General features: G+C 36.3%; 2 protein-coding genes across 42 annotated transcripts in view; both read left to right on the top strand.

Moving 5' to 3' along the window:
- The window catches only part of LOC141387190 (uncharacterized), a 225,527-nt gene that overhangs the window by 27,612 nt on the left and 178,970 nt on the right, over nucleotides 1-18,945 (top strand). Inside the window, exons 3-4 of one of the 41 annotated variants that reach the window (XM_073956494.1) lie at nucleotides 7,613-8,000; nucleotides 8,078-8,419. The exons of 38 other annotated variants lie outside the window; for them this stretch is intronic. In XM_073956494.1, coding sequence (XP_073812595.1) covers nucleotides 7,613-8,000; nucleotides 8,078-8,239 — 550 coding nt within the window. In that variant the 3' untranslated portion in view covers nucleotides 8,240-8,419. Of the gene's footprint in view, nucleotides 1-3,280; nucleotides 3,669-3,739; nucleotides 4,276-7,612; nucleotides 8,001-8,077; nucleotides 8,420-15,093; nucleotides 15,658-18,945 lie in introns of those variants that run through there. 2 more of the 41 variants (XM_073956484.1, XM_073956503.1) reach the window with 2 other exon arrangements.
- LOC141387197 (uncharacterized) lies at nucleotides 13,395-17,292 on the top strand. Its single transcript, XM_073956509.1, has 4 exons — nucleotides 13,395-13,452; nucleotides 14,803-15,452; nucleotides 15,563-16,754; nucleotides 16,836-17,292. The coding sequence occupies exons 3-4, from the start codon at nucleotides 16,692-16,694 to the stop codon at nucleotides 17,169-17,171; spliced, it is 399 nt and encodes a 132-aa protein (XP_073812610.1). The 5' UTR covers nucleotides 13,395-13,452; nucleotides 14,803-15,452; nucleotides 15,563-16,691; the 3' UTR covers nucleotides 17,172-17,292.

The raw sequence follows: 18,945 nt of genomic DNA, 5'->3' as shown, positions 1-18,945 counted from the left end.
TTGTAGCAACGCAAATATGTATGCTCGTTTTTGTATTATTTCTGTTATCCGGTTGTGGTTCCTCTGTATCGAGACTCAAAAATTCTGCAACCTGGAGTGGCTGCGTCCATAGAAAATCAGGAGACAGGTGAATTGATGTTAGCTGGGCCGCCAAACAAATCCAGCGTGTCGTTGTTGTTGTTGTAACAGTGTTTATAATTATGTTTGTATATTCGTTCTTCTGTTCAATCTGGCTCTGGGTTTATCTCCAGTTCCAGGAAAGTGGCTGCTTCGATGGGATGTAACCACAGATCCACTGGAGTTAGATGAGTAGGTTTGGCTGGGAAGTTGAAAAGGTTTTTTGTGTCGTGCGGGCCCATGCCGCATGCTGGGCAGATGTCTTGCACGGCTCAGCCGATTTACGCCCAATAATAATTTAGGCGACTGCAATATCGCGAGTGTAGTTAAGCCAAAAGTACTCTAGTTTGTTGTGGCTGCTGACGCTCCTCAGCTGCGATAGATGGAGGGATGTACTCGGAGGACTTTATTCACACTATATTTGCTTATGTCCTTAGCAACTGCATCCGTGTGAATACCATTTTAAACCTGCTTGATATGCCTGTTGATCTAGGGGTTCTCTCCTATGTGCTCTCTAGAGCATTAATATCCTTCCTGATATGCCTGAATGTGTCGGGCCTTGCCAGCAGATGGTGATTGGGATGGCTCTCAAGGTAACACCCAAGTAAGTACTGCAACGAAAGCATCTCATTGTGTTAAAGAAGAATCTTTGCCTCCTCATGTAGATGGTCCGCTAAAGATTTGAGGAGGCACCCTTTTGCTCTTCCGGCATTCCGGCAAGTTTGACTATTTTTCCAATTCGTATCACATAATCCCGGGGACCAGACTGGCTCCGCATAGCTTACCACAGCGTGTCGTGTGGTCCCCAATCATGGCTTCAATTCGGGCCCAATATGAAATGTGGCTGCATTGTCTGGATCTTAACTGGGATAAAACCACTCGTGTTTGCATTGGTAGCTGTCGTTCCACTGCATCTCCATACTGCCTGCGCGACTACATACTATCGTGACTGAATACTATCTCCACGCGTGCCTGATACATAGGCTCCTTGGTCTAGAGGTTCTCGTTTGTTCCTTTGGTTTGGATCTCTCTTTAGATCATGAAGATTTCTTCTGACGTGCCTGGGTAGGAGAAGCCTGTCCACCTGATTACATTGGCGATCAGAATTGACACGTGCCCTTGAAGGCTTTCTATATATTGATAATAAATAAATAAATAAATATGTTCAAAGATGGGCCATAACGATTTCTTTCGGTGCCTGCCTCCCCCACCAAAATTCAAAAATGCCCGCAAAAATTTTGCGCACGAAAACGCTCGAACGGATTAATCGATTTGGTGCAAAATATTTCAACTCTGCGAAAGATTTCTTTCAGACACAGGTCAGGTTCGAAAATGGACTATATCGGTCCACTTCTTCAGGTACCTCCCATATAAAATTTAATTTTTTTTTCGCACAAGTGCAGTTTTATTTACACATCTAGCATCGTTTTGATTTTTTTGCAACGGGGCAATTGTTTTCAGAGCCTAGTCCGGAGATTATGGATGCTTCTACGGACCTTTTCTTAAGGCAATGACCCTTTCTGAGAGATAGGGTACTTCTATAGACCCTTTCTTAAACAAAGGAGATTATGGATGCTTCTATAGATCCTTTCTGCAAGAAAGGGTGCTTTTATGGACCCTTTCAAAAGGCCATAACTAATTTGGTCCATACTTTGCATATCGTAATATTTCTACGAGACATAGATCAGGTTCGAATATGGACTATATCGGTCCACTCCTTGGGATACTTCAGACACAAAAATTCGGAAAATTGCGGTTTAAGGTCATTTCTCGGATCGTTTTGTTTCTTTTTCAACACCTTGCATTCGGTGTTCCCCTTACAAAGGTACAATTTTGCAGTGGCACCACCATACTTCCCTTGAAAGCGCCCCGAAAGCTGTAAGAAAAACCCCCACGCCCACAATAACTTTCGCACTGGATACTCCGTTAGTCCAAACTGTACATATTGTAATATTTCTGCAGATCTTAGATAAATTTTGAATATTGCGCTCATCAGTCCACTCCTTGTGATACCCCTTCCCCACGAAAGTTCAAAATTATTCGCTAAAATGCTACAGGCGATATCTCTTAAACGGAACAAACCGATTCGGTCCAAACTTGGGATTTCGTAATATTTACACAAAACTTAGTTTAAGTTCAAAAATGGACCATATCGATCTACTCATTAGTTTACCTCCCACACAAAATTCAACATTTCGTCCTCCTCCGAAAGTACTCCTTGTGGTCCTATTCACAGCGATATTTTTATTTATTTTATTTATATTGAATTCTTACATGCAAACAAAGCCTCTTGGCCTATTAAAATGGGGGTTAATCTGAACGAAAATTCCTCGTGAGTTTTCTCACTTTCTCCTTTATGTTGAAACGGTTGAAAGACAGAACGCACGGGGAATTTCGGTTCAGAATAACCCGTTATGTTTTTGGTGGGCGATGCCATGGTTCCGGAGATATAATAATGGCCCAAAAATTCTAAACCAACCAACTGACCACCTGATACGACTGGTAGGCGGCGCAATATCAAGCGAAAGGAATGACTCGCAAAATAAGAAACTTCTCTAAAATAGACTATGGTCGGTCCATTCCTTCCGGAGGTACCGCAACACTTGTGAGTTTTAATCCAAATCCATATTTTTGTCGGCAAGTTCATACGACTAAAGTTCTGAAAACATGTTTTTTAGGGAGAAAGGGCGTTTCAGTTTACACAGGCTGTGGGTGTTATATCTCTGTTGGCAATGCCGACTGATACTTTTTTACTTTTTTGTTATCTTGCATGGAATTTCTTAATTATTTAGGTTTATAGCTCCTGACTGGTACATTTTTATTTGTTAAAATATGAAATATTGAATTTTTTTCACGATGAATTAATGGATTCGATTAACAACGATGGAATAAACCAACCTCTCTACCTAATTTCACTTGCCTCCTTGGCCTTACAACAATCATCGGCGTTTTTTTAAGAACCACTTCATTGCAAGCATAATAACGTCTTCCACTTGGGGTAGGGAATGCCACCAACTATGTTTCGGAGCAACATCCTACTATAAATGCTGTTGCTTGATTTCCACATTCATAACAAATTACTTTTTTTCCCATATACTCGTAGATCAAAATAGCTGATCAATTTTTGCCCATAAAAAAAAAAATGTTTCATCTGCTTTTTTAGATTCCCCATTAGACGTAAACTTGATTCACACATGTTAACGCACAATGAAGTATTTAATTTTATATGTGACATCTGTGGTAATAAGTACAAAACAAAGTACAGTTTGAAAAAACACTATCAAAAATATCACACGGACATGGTGCGTACCGATCTGGAACCGCAACAATGCCCAATATGTTTGAAATGGTTGCGTGGCCTGTATGGCCTTAGGGCTCACATGAAAAATCTCCACGAAGATCCGGGCGCGGAACATCGTTGTAAGATATGTAATCATGTGTCAACAACGGCCAGGGGTTTGCGAAATCATGAGGCATTCCGACATAAGCGTGAAAGAAAATATCAATGTTATTTGTGTGATAAGGCCTTTAAGCGACCGCTGGGCTTGAGGGTAAGTTGTTGTGCATGGCAAGTCAAGTACGCCGCGAATATTCATTAAATTTTCTTCTCCTATCATTTAAGGAACACATTGCAACCCACACAGGCGAATCATTGTATAAGTGTGCTGAATGTCATGCCACATTTAAATCAAATTCGAATTATTATCAACACATACGGCGTTTCCACAAAGAAAGACCGAAAAAAGATTTAATGATAAAAATCGAAGATATACAACAGAAACAAGATACACATATTTTCCTATAATTTCTTAGAATTAAGAAATGTTTGGGTTTCTTTTTTTATTGTAAAGTATCGTTATAAATTTTAATGTCCATTGAAAGTAATGTTTGTGTTATTTTATCATTAAGAGCTATGCATAGGTTTGTTACACAGTAGAAAAGGGGAATTCGGATTTATCGTCTTAAAAATTTTTAAACTTTTTTACAAGTACCGTTAGTACAAGCGCAGTATTCTTTTTCTTTTTGATATGAGAAAAATTCCCTCTATGTCTTCTTTGGTTTAGTTTTGTGTCTGCTGCTGGTCTGGTTTAAGTGTTTCGATGGGACGACTGGGTGGAAGTAGTAGGTTTAAAATATAAATAATGAATGTCTCTAAAAGTATTTCTTTTAAATTTGTATACATACGTAAGGGTGGGACGATTTGAATGCCTTATTGAGCCCTTCGCGTTTCTGATTCCTGGGAGTGTACTAAGCAAAAAAGTCTACTATACCATATGTCTACAGTTAAAATCGAGCCTCCCGATTTTGATTTAAAGTTTTTTATCCACAAGGCTAAAACTGCCTGAAGGAGCGTTCCAATGCTTTTGCGATGTACTAGAGTGATCTTAATTATTGTCTTGGCTACAATTTTTGTCTTAGTGTTGGATTGAAAATCTCAATGATTTGGCTGTTATATACCAAAATATCCAAAAAAAAAAAAAAAACGTGAATAAAAAACTTCAAAATCGGGAGGCTCGATTTTCACCGTACACATATCGTCGGTGTCATGCTTAAGTGTTCCACACGCCATTTGCCTGATTCGAGAAAAACTCAAGTTAATGTTTAAGGCCATACAGGATAAAAGTGGTGCAATAATCCAATACTTTAAGAGCTCAGTTCTACTTAACTAAACTCACAGAGTATATCAGTAGTTTATTTTAGTCAGATATCGGTGATAGTTATGGCCAATTTTTATAATTGCAAAAAGTTGCTGAATTGTTCCATGGAATCTTTTTTTTTTTTGTTTTGTCACATTTTAACCAAAACACTTTTTATCAGTCGTGTTCCACCTCACTTATATGAAGTGCTACTGTGGAGTTTAAAAATCAGGACTTTAAATTAAACATTTATTTTCTCATATAAATACAATAAGGAGCATTATTATAGGTTTCTCTAACATTTATTTAAGGGATTGCCTTCACTTATCACGATTTTTTTGTGGTAAAAGTTTCCATCGGACAAAACTGATTGATATTTTTCATTTCTAAGGTGACATAAAACATTTAAACGCGGTTTTCTTATAATACCATTTTTGTAGTCGGTGTCCCACACTAGCCTCAAGTCGAATGGACGTTTTTGCGTTTATTTTTGTGGACTTACCTCAAAATTTTGTCTTCAAACTACGGATTTTTTGTTTAAACGATTGATAAATTTTCGTTTTCATATAACAATACAATATTCAAAAATATTTGGATTTAGAAATTATTATACATACTTCAGTTTTTAACCAAGTCCTTTAAAACAATTTGTTCCATACGCCACAAAATGGGCAATTTTTTGTTCCAAACGCCATCATTTTTGGTGCGGAACAATTCGTGTTTGTCTCTTTTTATTCCATACGCCAAACGACATGGATATGGAACTAAAGAGTTCAAAGTTGTTTTGTTCCATACGCCAGGCTTTATGGATATGGAACAAAACTACAAGATTTTTTGGGTCACAAAGCGGATATGGAACATACAGGCATCTGAATATCTCAGAAACTATAAGAGATAGAGAAAAACCGACCAAAAAATCTGAAAGAGCATGGTTCAAAACCTTGTAAGGTACCTTTATCTCAAAGTGTTAACAATGGCGTATGGAACACTTAAGCATGACACCGACGATATGGTATAGTCGACTTTTTTTGCTCAATACAATCCCTGGAATCAGAAACGCGAAGGGCCCAATAAGGTGTTTTTCGATTCATATTAGCTCAATGACATGGAACCTACCAAAAGATGTCTTTTTCTATGGAAAAAGTTGCCTGAATTGATTTCCTCTATAGAAAAATTTGCCTCAATTGACTTTTTCTATAGAAAAAGTTGCCTCAATTGACTTTTTATAGAAAAAGTTGCCTTAATTGACTTTTTCCATAGAAAAAGTTGCCTCAATTGACTTTTTCAATAGAAAAAGTTGCCTCAATTGACTTTTTCAATAGAAAAAGTTGCCTCAATTGACTTTTTCTATAGAAAAAGTTGCCTCAATTGACTTTTTCTATAGAAAAAGTTGCCTCAATTGACTTTTTCTATAGAAAAAGTTGCCTCAATTGACTTTTTCTATAGAAAAAGTTGTCTCAATTGACTTTTTCTATAGAAAAAATTGCCTCAATTGACTTTTTCTATAGAAAAAGTTGCCTCAATTGACCTTTTCTATAGAAAAAATTGCCTCAATTGACTTTTTCTATAGAAAACGTTGCCTCAATTGACTTTTTCTATAGAAAAAGTTGCCTTAATTGACTTTTTCTATAGAAAAAGTTGCCTCAATTATCTTTTTCTATAGAAAATTTTGGCTCAAATGACTTTTTCTATAGAAAATTTTGGCTCAAATGACTTTTTCTATAGAAAAAGTTGCCTCAATTAATTTTTCTATAGAAAAAGTTGCCTCAATTAATTTTTCTATAGAAAAAGTTGCCTCAAGCCAAAATTTTCTATAGAAAAAGTCAATTGAGGCAACTTTTTCTATAGAAAAAGTTCCTCAATTGAATTTCGCTGAATTGACTTTCTATGGAAGAAGTTACCTACCTCTTTTTAGCCGAGATCAAACGACGTATCTTACGACACCACTTATCGAGAAGCTTTACATGACTGGAATACTCAGGAAATGTCCCTACATTACACGGAGGGTTATTTTGCCACCGTTGCATGGCGGACGTGCTTACCATTGCACCACGGTATATCATGTATATCTTTTTAAAAGTTTTAAAATCATTTATAAGAGTATTTTTTGTTGTTGTTATGAAACAAACCACATGAAATTAGGCGTTCTTCGATCGAGTTCCCCACTACTGCAATTTCATAAAATTACTCTAGTATGGAACTCGACCTAAGAACGCCTAATTTAATGAGATTTGTTTCATGACAACAAAGCAACTGACGTTTCGAAAATTATCCTTACTTATAAACAGACACAAGGGTTCGGACTCATAAGATACAAAGGAGTTTCAATGTCATTGCGCTCTAATTATAGAATTGGACTGCACTAATTTATATGTCACTTCATTTATAGTCTTATACTACGTTTACATTTACGAAATCCACAGTTGAAATCTGTCAATTCCTTTGCGCATACGTCAAATGAAAACTCATCTAAAATCCATTGGATTTCATTTGACGTTTAACCAATGGAATTGACAGTTGAAATCGAGTGGATTTCGTAAATATAAACCAAACATTAGTTACCAGTCAATAAAATCCAGCACTAGAGCACCCTTGGCCTTACAACAATCGTCGACGTCTTAAAGTAATTTCTATTTTTTTTTTATAAAAGAGCCACTTCTCTTTACACGCATAATGTCGCCTTCCACTTAGGGTAGGGAATGCCACCAACTAAATTTCGTATCAACTTTCAAATTACGCAATTCTGTTGCTTGAGATTTCAAATTCATAACAAATTACTTTCCCCATATACTCGTAGATCAAAATAGTTGATCAATTTTTTTGCACAACAAAAAAATTTGTTTTATCTGCTTTTTTAGATTCCCCATTAGACGTAAACTTGATTCACACATGTTAACGCACAGTGAAGTATACAATTCAATATGTGACATCTGTGGTAATAAGTTCAAAACAAAATACACTTTGAAAAAACACATTCAATATTATCACACGGATATGGTGCGGACCGATAAAGAGCCGCAACAGTGCACAATATGTTTGAAATGGTTGCGTGGCATGAAAGGCGTTAAGGCTCACATGAAAAATATCCACGAAGATCCGGGCGGTGAACATCGTTGTAAGATATGTAATCATGTGTCGACAACGGCCAAGGGTTTGCGAGTGCATGAGGTATTCCGACATGAGCGTGAAAGAAAACATAAATGTTATTTGTGTGATAAGGCCTTTAAGAGACCGCTGGACTTGAGGGTAAGTGTTGTGTCAGGTACGCAAACATTCATTTAATTTGGACATGTTTTTTTCTGTTTCTTCTTTCGTCATTTAAGGAACACATTGCCACCCATACAGGCGAATCATTGTATAAGTGTGCTGAATGTCATGCCACATTTAAATCAAATTCAAATTATTATCATCACATACGGCGTTTCCACAAAGAAAGATCGAAAAAAGATTTAATGATAAAAATCGAAGAGATACAACAGAAATAAGTTTCCAGTTTTATATTTTTGGATATTTTTTTCTATAATTTCTTAGAATTAAGGAAATGTTTGGATTTCTTTTTTATTGTAAAGTCTCGTTAAAGAGTTTGTAAATTGTAATGTCTCGTAAGTCTGCAACAATTTAAGTTTTATTAAGTAAACAAAATGTATGCCATTTTTTAAAAGTAATATTTGTGTTCTGTTATCATTAAAATCTATGCATAGAGGTTGGTTCCACAGTAGAAAAGAGGAATTCGCATTTATCGTCTTAAAATTTGTAAAACTTCTCTACAAGTCATTTTTTTGGCACGCCGTTAGTACTCCTAAATATCAGTACAGTATTCTTTGATTTGATTGTACAGGACAAAAAGTAGTAAAGATGCCGACTCAGCTGTCATCTCACCCTGAACTTTGAGATCTAATCATACAATGACCCGTTATTAGTCACACAGTGATGTTATCGAGTGAGAGAAGGTAATGGTTCTATTTTGGGAGATCGCAGGCCAGATTGCTTTAGATATTCTGCATCCATGTTCCATCAGCCATCTGTGGTGCGCCGCACAGTTGTTCAGAATTGTTTTTTCCTGGTCAAAATTCTGTAACTTTTGAACGAAAAGACATATTTTCACAATTCTTTTTTTGTTAGACAGATAACACAATCGGTTTTCCGGTGAATTATAAGCCGTCAAATTCAGTCTGTTAGCTGCAGTGGAATTCAAGGTAAAAATTAAACTTTTGAATTTTTTTTTACTATTTTTCATCAAAATATCAGTGTTTTTGTGTTTTTATATCTTCTTATATATTAAAGATGGTCAAACAACGCCAATAAATAAACTATAAAAATACAAAAAAAATATTCGAAAAAAAATTTAAAATTATTTTCACAAATTTTTCACAAAAAAAAAAAAAAAAAATTAATTTTTTCAAAAATTAAAAAAAGTGCTTCTTGGGTTTTCATAAGACTTATATAACTCATTAAAAACTCATATACTCCAAAAATGTTAATTTGTGTAAAAAAGCTGCAATTCATATGGAAATGGTATGGAAAAACACACATTTTTACTCATGTAATTTTAATAAATTTAAAAAAAAGTGTTAAACGGGCGGAACGGGACGGGAACAAAAGTATATATAAGCTGAAAGAGGAGACTCTCGGGCATAATTCTGTGAAAGCAAAACATTGTTCCATGTTGTTCCACAAAAAACTTCTAGTCCACTAAATTTGGAATTTTATAAAATTTAGTATCTGAGAAAAAATAAAATAGCTCATGTTGTGTAAACGCTACGGTAGTTTATTAAACTGATTTTTAAAGGCAAAAATCCTACCTACGTAACAAGAAAACAGCGAACGCAATATATGTTATAGTTTCCAAGAAATAGCTATTTCTTTCTCCAGAAGTTTTCAAAAAATACGTATTTCTCAAACATGGGTAAAAATGTTCGTCTTTAGGGGCACCCCACGCCCGCACCTTCCGATATTTTGACCTAATTTTTTGGTTTCGTTAGTTGCAGTATGTTTACTATCGAATCCCATAAAGAAATTAAATATCTGTGACAAAACTAAATTTTGATTTTTGGCCAGGAAAATCGTTTCTTGAACCATTGTGCGCCGTCTAAAAGTAGATCTTACGAAGTCGTAGGATATGGGTGGTCTAACAGATACAATAATTGGTGATGTATTATTCGTGCTAATTTGTCAACTAATTCGATTCTCATTATTTTACTATGTCCTGGAACCCATAGTTTACCGGTATTATGTATATCCTGCAGAGCCCTTCTGTGATAAATTATAACTCAAAAATTTATTAACATATAGGCTAACTTCCGAAACGTCATAAAACTGTTTTGTTTCAATTATTGCTCGTGCATTGTAAATGTATTTTAAAAAGCACACCGTTGCAAAGTCTCCTTTGGTGGTCAGGTTAAACCTGAAAGAGGTGGGCATAAAATCACATGTGTGATTAATGTCATAAAGCTCAAGCTCTAACTATCAATTAACTTCAAGGGTGACATTGAGTAACTTGCAGAGATATCATGGTTCCACCGTGTACAAAAGGGATCTTTGTGCCACATACCAATCTTTCGGATATTATATTGATAATGAGAAATGTAGGTTATCTTGGATGATTGATTAGGATGGGGAGTTGTATACATAAACTTGTGTACATAAACCTTGACAAGAACATCGCATTGTTGAAAATTCGCCTTTGGCCCCCATACAAAATACTATGGAAATAAATATCGGTCAGGGGACACAAGTTATCGTTAACCGATAAAGCGATAAAGATAAAATAAATTTTTGAGGAAATCATTTTTAGCCACAGCAATGAACTGGTAAAGATTATTCATCGATTGAACCATAATTACGGCCTTTACAGAATTTTCGTGAAAATGCACATTTGGCTTCAGACAAATTACTATGGAAACTATGATAGATAGGTTGGCATTGGGTTAACGTTAATCGAGAGCCATAAAATGTTTTTGGATTAAATGGAAACAAATTAGGGGGTAGGAGTTCAAAACAAAGATTTTGTTTGGATCACTCTAGAGCACACGTACTATGGTTTCCCAATGTTTAACCGGATATTCTTTGCGACAAACCCATCTTTCGGATAGAAAATATTAGTCAGTACCTGAGTTTTGGTGTCATATCAATGTAATAATAAGCGTGGTCGCCATGTGCACTGAAATGAAGTAATGAAAAGCTTTATATAAAAAGTATTTCCTAGGTTGTTATAACAAGGATTTTTTTTACCAAAATTGTATAAAAGACGTGGTATCTACGTGACGAACCAGTCCTATAGATAGGACATTCAAAGTGTTCTCCTGTCTTAGGTATGCCAAGCAATTTTGTAATGGCACCATGTGGTGGCAACAGTATGGATAATAAAACCAGTAGGAAAAGACCAAAGTCGGGCGGGGCCGACTATGTAATACCCTTCACCAGTCGAAATATGTAAAAATGGAATAATTAGTATACATCCCAATACGCAAATTGGAGCCATATTTGGGGAAAATCGTTAAAATACCTAAAATCGGGAGGTACCGTTATATGGGGGCTACAAAAAACATGGACCTATCTTAACAATTTTAAGTGGCGAAATTTCGTGGCCACTGGGAACCACATATGTAAAATTTCAGCTAGTTCAAGCAAAAAATGTGGCTAAGATCCATAAAATACCTTAAATCGGGAGGTATCGTTATATGGGGACTATACCGAACCGTGGACCTATCTTGACAATTTTTAGTGGAGCAATTTCGCTGCCATTGGGAACCTCAAGTGTAAAATTTCAGCTGGTTTGGGCAACAAATGCGGCTAAGATCCTTAAAATACTTTAAATCGGGAGGTACCGTTATATGGGGGCTATACCAAAACTTGGACCGATATAGCCCATCTTCGAACTTGATCTTCCGACGGCTAAAAAAATGGTATTCCCCATTTTTTAGCGAAATCGGTCAACAAATGCTACCTGTATGTTGCGAACGGACGGACGGACATGCATAAACCGACTCAGAAAGTGATTCTATGTATATCCCTAGAAGGAACTATGGGTCTATCTCGCTTCCTTTTGTATGTTACATACAAATGCACTAACACATAATACCCCTTACCACATAGTGGTGTAGGGTATAAAAACTTCAGAATCAACTTCTTTATTAAAGGTAAAAATAGAAAGATCAGAAAGTCGTCTTCTTATGTGAAATTCTAAATCGTTCGGTCGAGTTTTCTGAATGAGTTTTGAACCTGGGTCGTCTCCAACAAACAGACAATGTTGTCGAGGTCTTAGCATTCTAAGCCTATCATATTCTTGATATGATATCAACACATTTCCGAAATGGAAGGCATTACAATTCATAAAGGAAACCTCCCCAGCTAGCATTTGGAAGATTGTTTTATCAAAAATCACATTGCGGAGTCTTTTTAGAGTCCTTTTGGTTAACGAAAAGTGATTAAGTCGCTTGTATGTTCAGAAAGGCACTCGAAAGTGACTCCCTGTAATGATTAAAAAGAGTTCAATTAAAAATGCAACAACAAATGTGTAGCAATCACAAATAAATCATTGAGGCGTTTAAAATGTGACTATTTTTTCGTTATTTATTATCACATTTTGGTGTTCATGAAGTTTGAAAAATGCTTAATCAAAAAAGGGTCATGCAGGTGTTTGAAAAGTGATTAAAATTATGTATCTTCTGATCATGTTTTGAACAGATAGGTGATTAAAAACTGATTGTTTTGTTTTATTTTTGTTTGGTTGTAAATAATTCTCATATACACTTTCTATAAAACGTTGATATATATGTAACGTATAATATTAAGTGTATATAGAAACACAACATATGTTCAGGTTTTGCCAAGTGAAATGAAGAAGCAGTATACTAACCACCGAGCAACATAAAGGATAATGAAAAGACATAACAAAGCAGAAAAGACTATAAAACAAAGGAAAGAAATAAAGAAGAATAAAAAGAAAATTCTTTTAATTTATTTCGTCAAATAAAAAGACTCATAAATGACTCCTTAAAGACTCATAAACGATTATAAAGATGACTCGAAAAAGAGTGCCAAATTAGTCAACAAATCACCAATAAATGATTGCAATACGACTCTAAAGACTTTATATACCATCAGAAAATGGGCAAAAATGACTCGAAACTAATGTACCTCTACTCATTTGTGATTTGTTTAGAAGAGTCGCCTGAGGTTACGTTTTCCTCCCGACAAAGGAGTCGTTTATGATCAGAAAATGAGCTCATATTCCAGCTTTTTAATCGTGCAGTCGGATAAAAAAGGACTCCAATTTGATTAAAATTTTCAAAAAAATGCTGGCTGGGCCTTCGATTGTACATGTGTATGTATTGAGAAAATGATCCCTAGACAAGACACTAGGGTGACTTGATATAGAAAAAGACTTCAAAAAATACTTCATATCTAAAAATTTGTAAAAATGGTTGTATATAAAGAAGTTATCAAAAACCAACCTTTGTGTTCTAGCCATTTACGTTCAAAATATGCCTGATGAGCTGGCTTAAACCATCAGCGAAACGATCGTAGCATAGTGGTTGGGTGTGTGATCCTTCGCTAGAATTAATCTTTCAATACAAACTCCTTAGGTTATGTTAGCTCGATTTATTCAATTAATTAATTAAAAATTTTAAAGATTTGAAGTTCTAACTAAAGTGTCTAAGAAATTCATCTTTTCCAACTACCGAATAAAGAAATTGTAATATTTTTATACCCTCAGCATTTATGCTAACGAGGGTATATACACATTCATACGGGAAAAATGTGTCTCATCGAAATAATGGTTTTAGACCCCAAGTATGTTTGGACGAAATGTGTTTCAGACAATTTGGAGTCGATTGAGCAATGTCCGTCTGTCTGTCTGGCTGGAGCGCACGATAACTCTGGAACGGATAAACCAATTCGGTTCAAATTTGGGATTTCGTAATATTTTACCAAACTTAGTTTAAGTTCGAAGATGGGCTATATCGGTCCACTCCTTCCGGTACCTCCCCCACAAAAGTTCGAAAATGTTCGGAAAATTTGTGCGCACGATAACTCTTGAAGGGAGTAACCGATTTGGTCCATGCTTTGCCCATCGTGAAACGTGTACCAGACTTAAACAAGGTTTTAATATGGACTCAATCGGTCCACTCCTTCGGGTACCTCCCACACAAAATTTCGGAAAAGTTCAGTTTAGGGCCATCTCTCGAATCGCTTTGATTTTTTGTTTAACAACTTGTATTCACTGCCCTCCATACGACGGTACAAGTTTCATCAGGGGCAAGTCCATACTTCTTGAGAAAATAGCCTGAAAGTTGCAAAAAACCCCTATGACACCGTGTGAGGTGGTTGGAGCGCAAGATAACTCTCGAACGGATCTGCCAATTCAGTCCAAAATTTGGCCTTAGTAATATATTGTCCAAACATAGTTTAAGTTTGAAGATAAGCTATATCGGTCCACTCCTTCAGGTACCTCCCCCACAAAAGTTCAAAAATGTGCGGAAAAATTGTTAGTGTGGTAACTCTTGAAGGGGGTGGCCAATTTGGTCTATACTTTACTTTATCTACCAGATATAGATCAGGTTCAAATATGGACTATATTTGTCCACTCCATACGGTACCTCCCACACAAAATTTCGGATATGATCTCTTTAAGACCTGAAATCGAATCACTTTGATTTTTGTTGAAGCAACTTGCATTCGCTGCCTCAATTACGATGGTAAAAGTTTTTTTAGGGGCAAGTCCATACTTCTTGAGCAAACAGCCCGAAGAGATCCAATAAATAAATAAATAAATAAATAAATAAATAAATAAATAAAAACCCCCTAGGCACCATATGTAGTGGATGGAGATCCACTTCCATAATGGTCAATGTCGATCCATTCCTTTAAGTATCTCCTCCGCAAAACTTTTGATCTTTAATCCTAATCAACATTTTTGTCGGTTCTTTTTTAAAACCCCCTAAATACATACATATTTGGGGAAAAAATTGTTTCAATATACACAGGCTGAGGGTATATCTCTGTCGTCAAAGCCGACTGATACTTTTTTACTTGTTTGTAATAGGTTCACACTCTGATTAACAACTCATTCCTCTCCTAAAGGCCCACAAATTTACCCATAGATTCAGTAGGTATAATACTAGGAGTCATTTGAAATATTAACACTTTGCTATAGCGTTAATTTTCATGTTGATGAAAAATTACTTGAGCATTAAAATTCCAATTCCAATTTTTGTTAATATAATTTTATACAATCTTAACATTTTGTCATTTAATATATACTTTCCAATATAACGAGACCCATAGATTCATTGTGTTCTTTGGTATTATTTTATTTTTTTCTCGTTGATTTTAGAGACAACCCAATAAATTCACCTTTAAAAATAAAAGTTGGTCGCGACATTTTGCCTGATCATGGAGGAAACCACCCACAAACGCATGTTAGATACGCTCCAGCAGAAACATTTATTCCAGATGCACACTATCAGGAAAAAATTCCCAAACCTGAAAATTACAAACGTAAAACATATTTTCTGAAGTGCAAATATTGTTACAGGCAAAAAATAATTAAATTCACATCATACCGATGTCAGAACTGTGTAAATAAACCACCATTGTGTCCCGGGGAGTGTTTTCGATTATGGCACTTGCCTCCTGAAGATCCAATACGGATCTGAACACATTCACCAATATAATTATGAACAAAAATATATGGTCTGTTCCAGAACTGCAAGAATCCACTAATTTTTACTATTTTTTCCAATAACATAACGGAAAAAATTTTATCGTAGTAGTAGTAGGTTCTGGAACAGAGCATTTTTTAGAATTGTTGTCATATATAATATCAATCGATTTTACTTATTCAGTTTTAGATTTGTAGACAAAATTGAGTTATTGTTAAATAAAAAGTGCAATAAAATTAAAATAACTGGGTTTCTCTTGTAGTCTATGGATGAGAGTGCTATATCATACAAATCACTCTGGTTTAAACATATTTATGTATATCGTCGAATTATAACTTCCATAGGATTTAACCATTCAAATGCAACGTTTCAACTTCTCTTATAATAAATATATGCCTAATTAGATTTTTAATAATACGTCCTATTTCAAAAATATTTGGGTGTAGTCGTTTGCTTCGGTGAACCTGTTGTCTATATCTATAAAAATCTGCGAAAGCCTGTAAATTGTAATATGACATATCAGTCATACTTTACTTCAGCAATATTTTTAGCCATCTATGAAAAATGTCCGCAGACATTTCTAATTGTATATATTCGATAAAGAGGTGCCTGAGACCCACGTTTGGCGCCATTTTGTTTGTTCACTGACCATACTTCAAACCTTGTCTTATGGTGTTTTGATAGTTGTCATTTTTTTATCCTCAGTTAATTTGAATTTATTTTTCTTAATGCTGCCACTCTCTTTGGGTTTCTACAAAGAAAAAAAAAAAAAAATCGTGTTAATATTGTGTAGTTTTTTCAATATTCTGGCCATTTCCTTATTTACCACCAAAAGCATTGTGTTTGTTGTTTCTCCTCAAAACTTCAACTTTCTTCTTTCCACAAAATACATAAATTTAAAGACAAATCTTCAATATTTGTTTGTATTATCCAATTCTCTTTTAGATTCCCCACATCTGAACGTCTGAATAGACATTCAAAATTACACAATCCGGAGAAACTTTTCGTCTGTGATCAGTGTGGTAAAACATTCCCCGATTTAAGCCGTTTAAAATTGCACAATAGACACGAACATTTCAATGAACCCCGACCCGAAAGAGTGCCACAGCAGTGCGTATACTGTGACAAATGGTATTCGAGTGCCTCATCGATATACAAACATTTGCGTAACATTCACAGCAACAATGATGTTGAACATCGATGTCATATTTGTGGTTTTGTTTCGACCACAGCCACGGCACTCAAGAAACATATCCAGTTTAATCATGAAATGATACGTAAATACAAGTGCAGTGTTTGTGAGAAGGCATTTAAAAGGCCACAGGATTTAAAGGTACGACCGATTTGCTCTTCTTCTCTGCTTTAGTATTGTTTATTGTTTTCCTTTAATTTTGTTGTTGTTGTTGCTGTTTAGGAGCACATGGCAACCCATACAGGTGAAGCTTTATATTCATGTGAAACCTGTGGTACAACATTTAAATCCAAGGCAAATATGTTTCATCATCGCAGACGTTTTCATAAATCCGAATGGGCATTGGATTGTACAAAACCATCTGCAGCAGCAAATACTGCTGCTGTCAAATTAGAGAAATCTGATTTAGACGCCACAACAACGACAGCACAAATATCAACAACGACCCCAGCCCGAAACCCAACACAACAAATGCCGCCGCCGCCAGCAGCACCGGCTGCCCCAAGTCAATTGCCTACACCTCCGTCGTCGTCACATCACCAACCACAACAATTTTGAAATGAGGACTTGTTGTAAATTAAGAAAATTATAAAATATTAAAACAAAAACAACAAAAATTGAGCCAGACTATTTTAAAAATAAAAAAACTGAAATTATTAAGAAAAAAAAAATAAATAAATAGAAAGCTATGTTTTGAATATGCGGATATATAAATTTTACTGCACTATTTCCACTTCATGTCGTTTTAACAACGAAGGACCCAAATTTAAATTTTAGCACAGTCAACTTAATTTCTTTAGATTCTTGTGGATTCAAACTTACAAAGTAAAAAATATCAGTCGGCTTTGTCGACAGAGAATACCCTCAGCCTCTGTGAATTGAATCTTTCAAACGGACCTTAAACTGCACATAAAACACAAATTTTGGACTTTTGTGAGTGAGGTACCCTAACGAGTATCGGTTCACTCGTGGCCCATATTCGAACTTTATACTATGTTTGGACAAAATATTACGAGATCCATGTTTGAGAGCAAATCGGTTGCTCCGTTTATGAAATATCGCGCGTACCATGTTAGTGAATATTTTTGAACTTTGTTGGGGGAGGTACTGGAAGGAGTGTAGTGATAAGTACCTTCTTCGAATTTCATCTAATAATAAGGAGCACCCTATAGAAGCAACCTTTATTTCCGAAAGCGCCTATAGAAGTACCCTTTCTGTCCGAAATGGTCTAAGGAAGCACCCTTTCTGTGCGAAAGGGTCTAAGGAAGCACCCTTTCTGTGCGAAAGGGTCTAAGGAAGCACCCTTTCTGTCCGAAAGCGTCTAAGGAAGCACCCTTTCTGTCCGAAAGCGTCTAAGGAGGCACTCTTTCTGTCCGAAGGGGTCTAAGGAAGCACCCTTTCTGTCCGAAGGTGTCTAAGGAAGCACCCTTTCTGTCCGAAGGGGTCTAAGGAAGCACTCTTTCTGTCCGAAGGGGTCTAAGAAAGCACCCTTTCTTTTCGAAGGGGTCTAAGGAAGCACCCTTTCTTTCCGAAAGTGTCTATAGAATTACCCTTTCTTTCCGAAAGTGTCTATAAAAGCACTATTTTTTCCCGATTGTGTCTATAGAAGTACCATTTCTTTCCGAAAGTGTCTATAGAAGCTCCATTTCTTTCCGAAAGTGTCTATAGAAGTACCATTTCTTTCCGAAAGTGTCTATAGAAGCTTCATTTCTTTCCGAAAGTGTCTATAGAAGCTCCATTTCTTTCCGAAAGTGTCTATAGAAGCACCCATTCTTTCCGAAAGTGTCTATGGAAGCATCCTTTCTTTCCGAAAGTGTCTAAGGAAGCACCCTTTCTGTCCGAAATGGTCTATGGAACCACCCTTTCTGTCCGAAAGCGTCTAAGGAGGCACTCTTTCTGTCCGAAGGGGTCTAAGGAAGCACCCTTTCTGTCCGAAGGGGTCTAAGGAAGCACCCTTTCGGTCCGAAGAGGTCTAAGGAAGCACCCTTTCTGTCCGTAGGGGTCTAAGGAAGCACCCTTTCTGTCCGAAGGGGTCTAAGGAAGCACCCTTTCTGTCCGAAGGGGTCTAAGGAAGCACCCTTTCTGTCCGAAGGGGTCTAAGGAAGCACCCTTTCTGTCCGAAGGGGTCTAAGAAAACACCCTTTCTGTCCGAAGGGGTCTAAGGAAGCACTCTTTCTGTCCGAAGGGGTCTAAGGAAGCACTCTTTCTGTCCGAAGGGGTCTAAGGAAGCACTCTTTCTGTCCGAAGGGGTCTAAGAAAGCACCCTTTCTTTTCGAAGGGGTCTAAGGAAGCACCCTTTCTTTCCGAAAGTGTCTATAGAATCACCCTTTCT

Source organism: Musca autumnalis, unplaced genomic scaffold, assembly GCF_047663935.1.
Source record: "Musca autumnalis isolate F117 unplaced genomic scaffold, ASM4766393v1 scaffold_5, whole genome shotgun sequence".
Lineage (NCBI taxonomy): Eukaryota > Metazoa > Arthropoda > Insecta > Diptera > Muscidae > Musca > Musca autumnalis.
The sequence above is the reverse complement of the archived record's forward strand: the minus strand, read 5'-3'. Positions and strand labels throughout refer to the sequence as shown.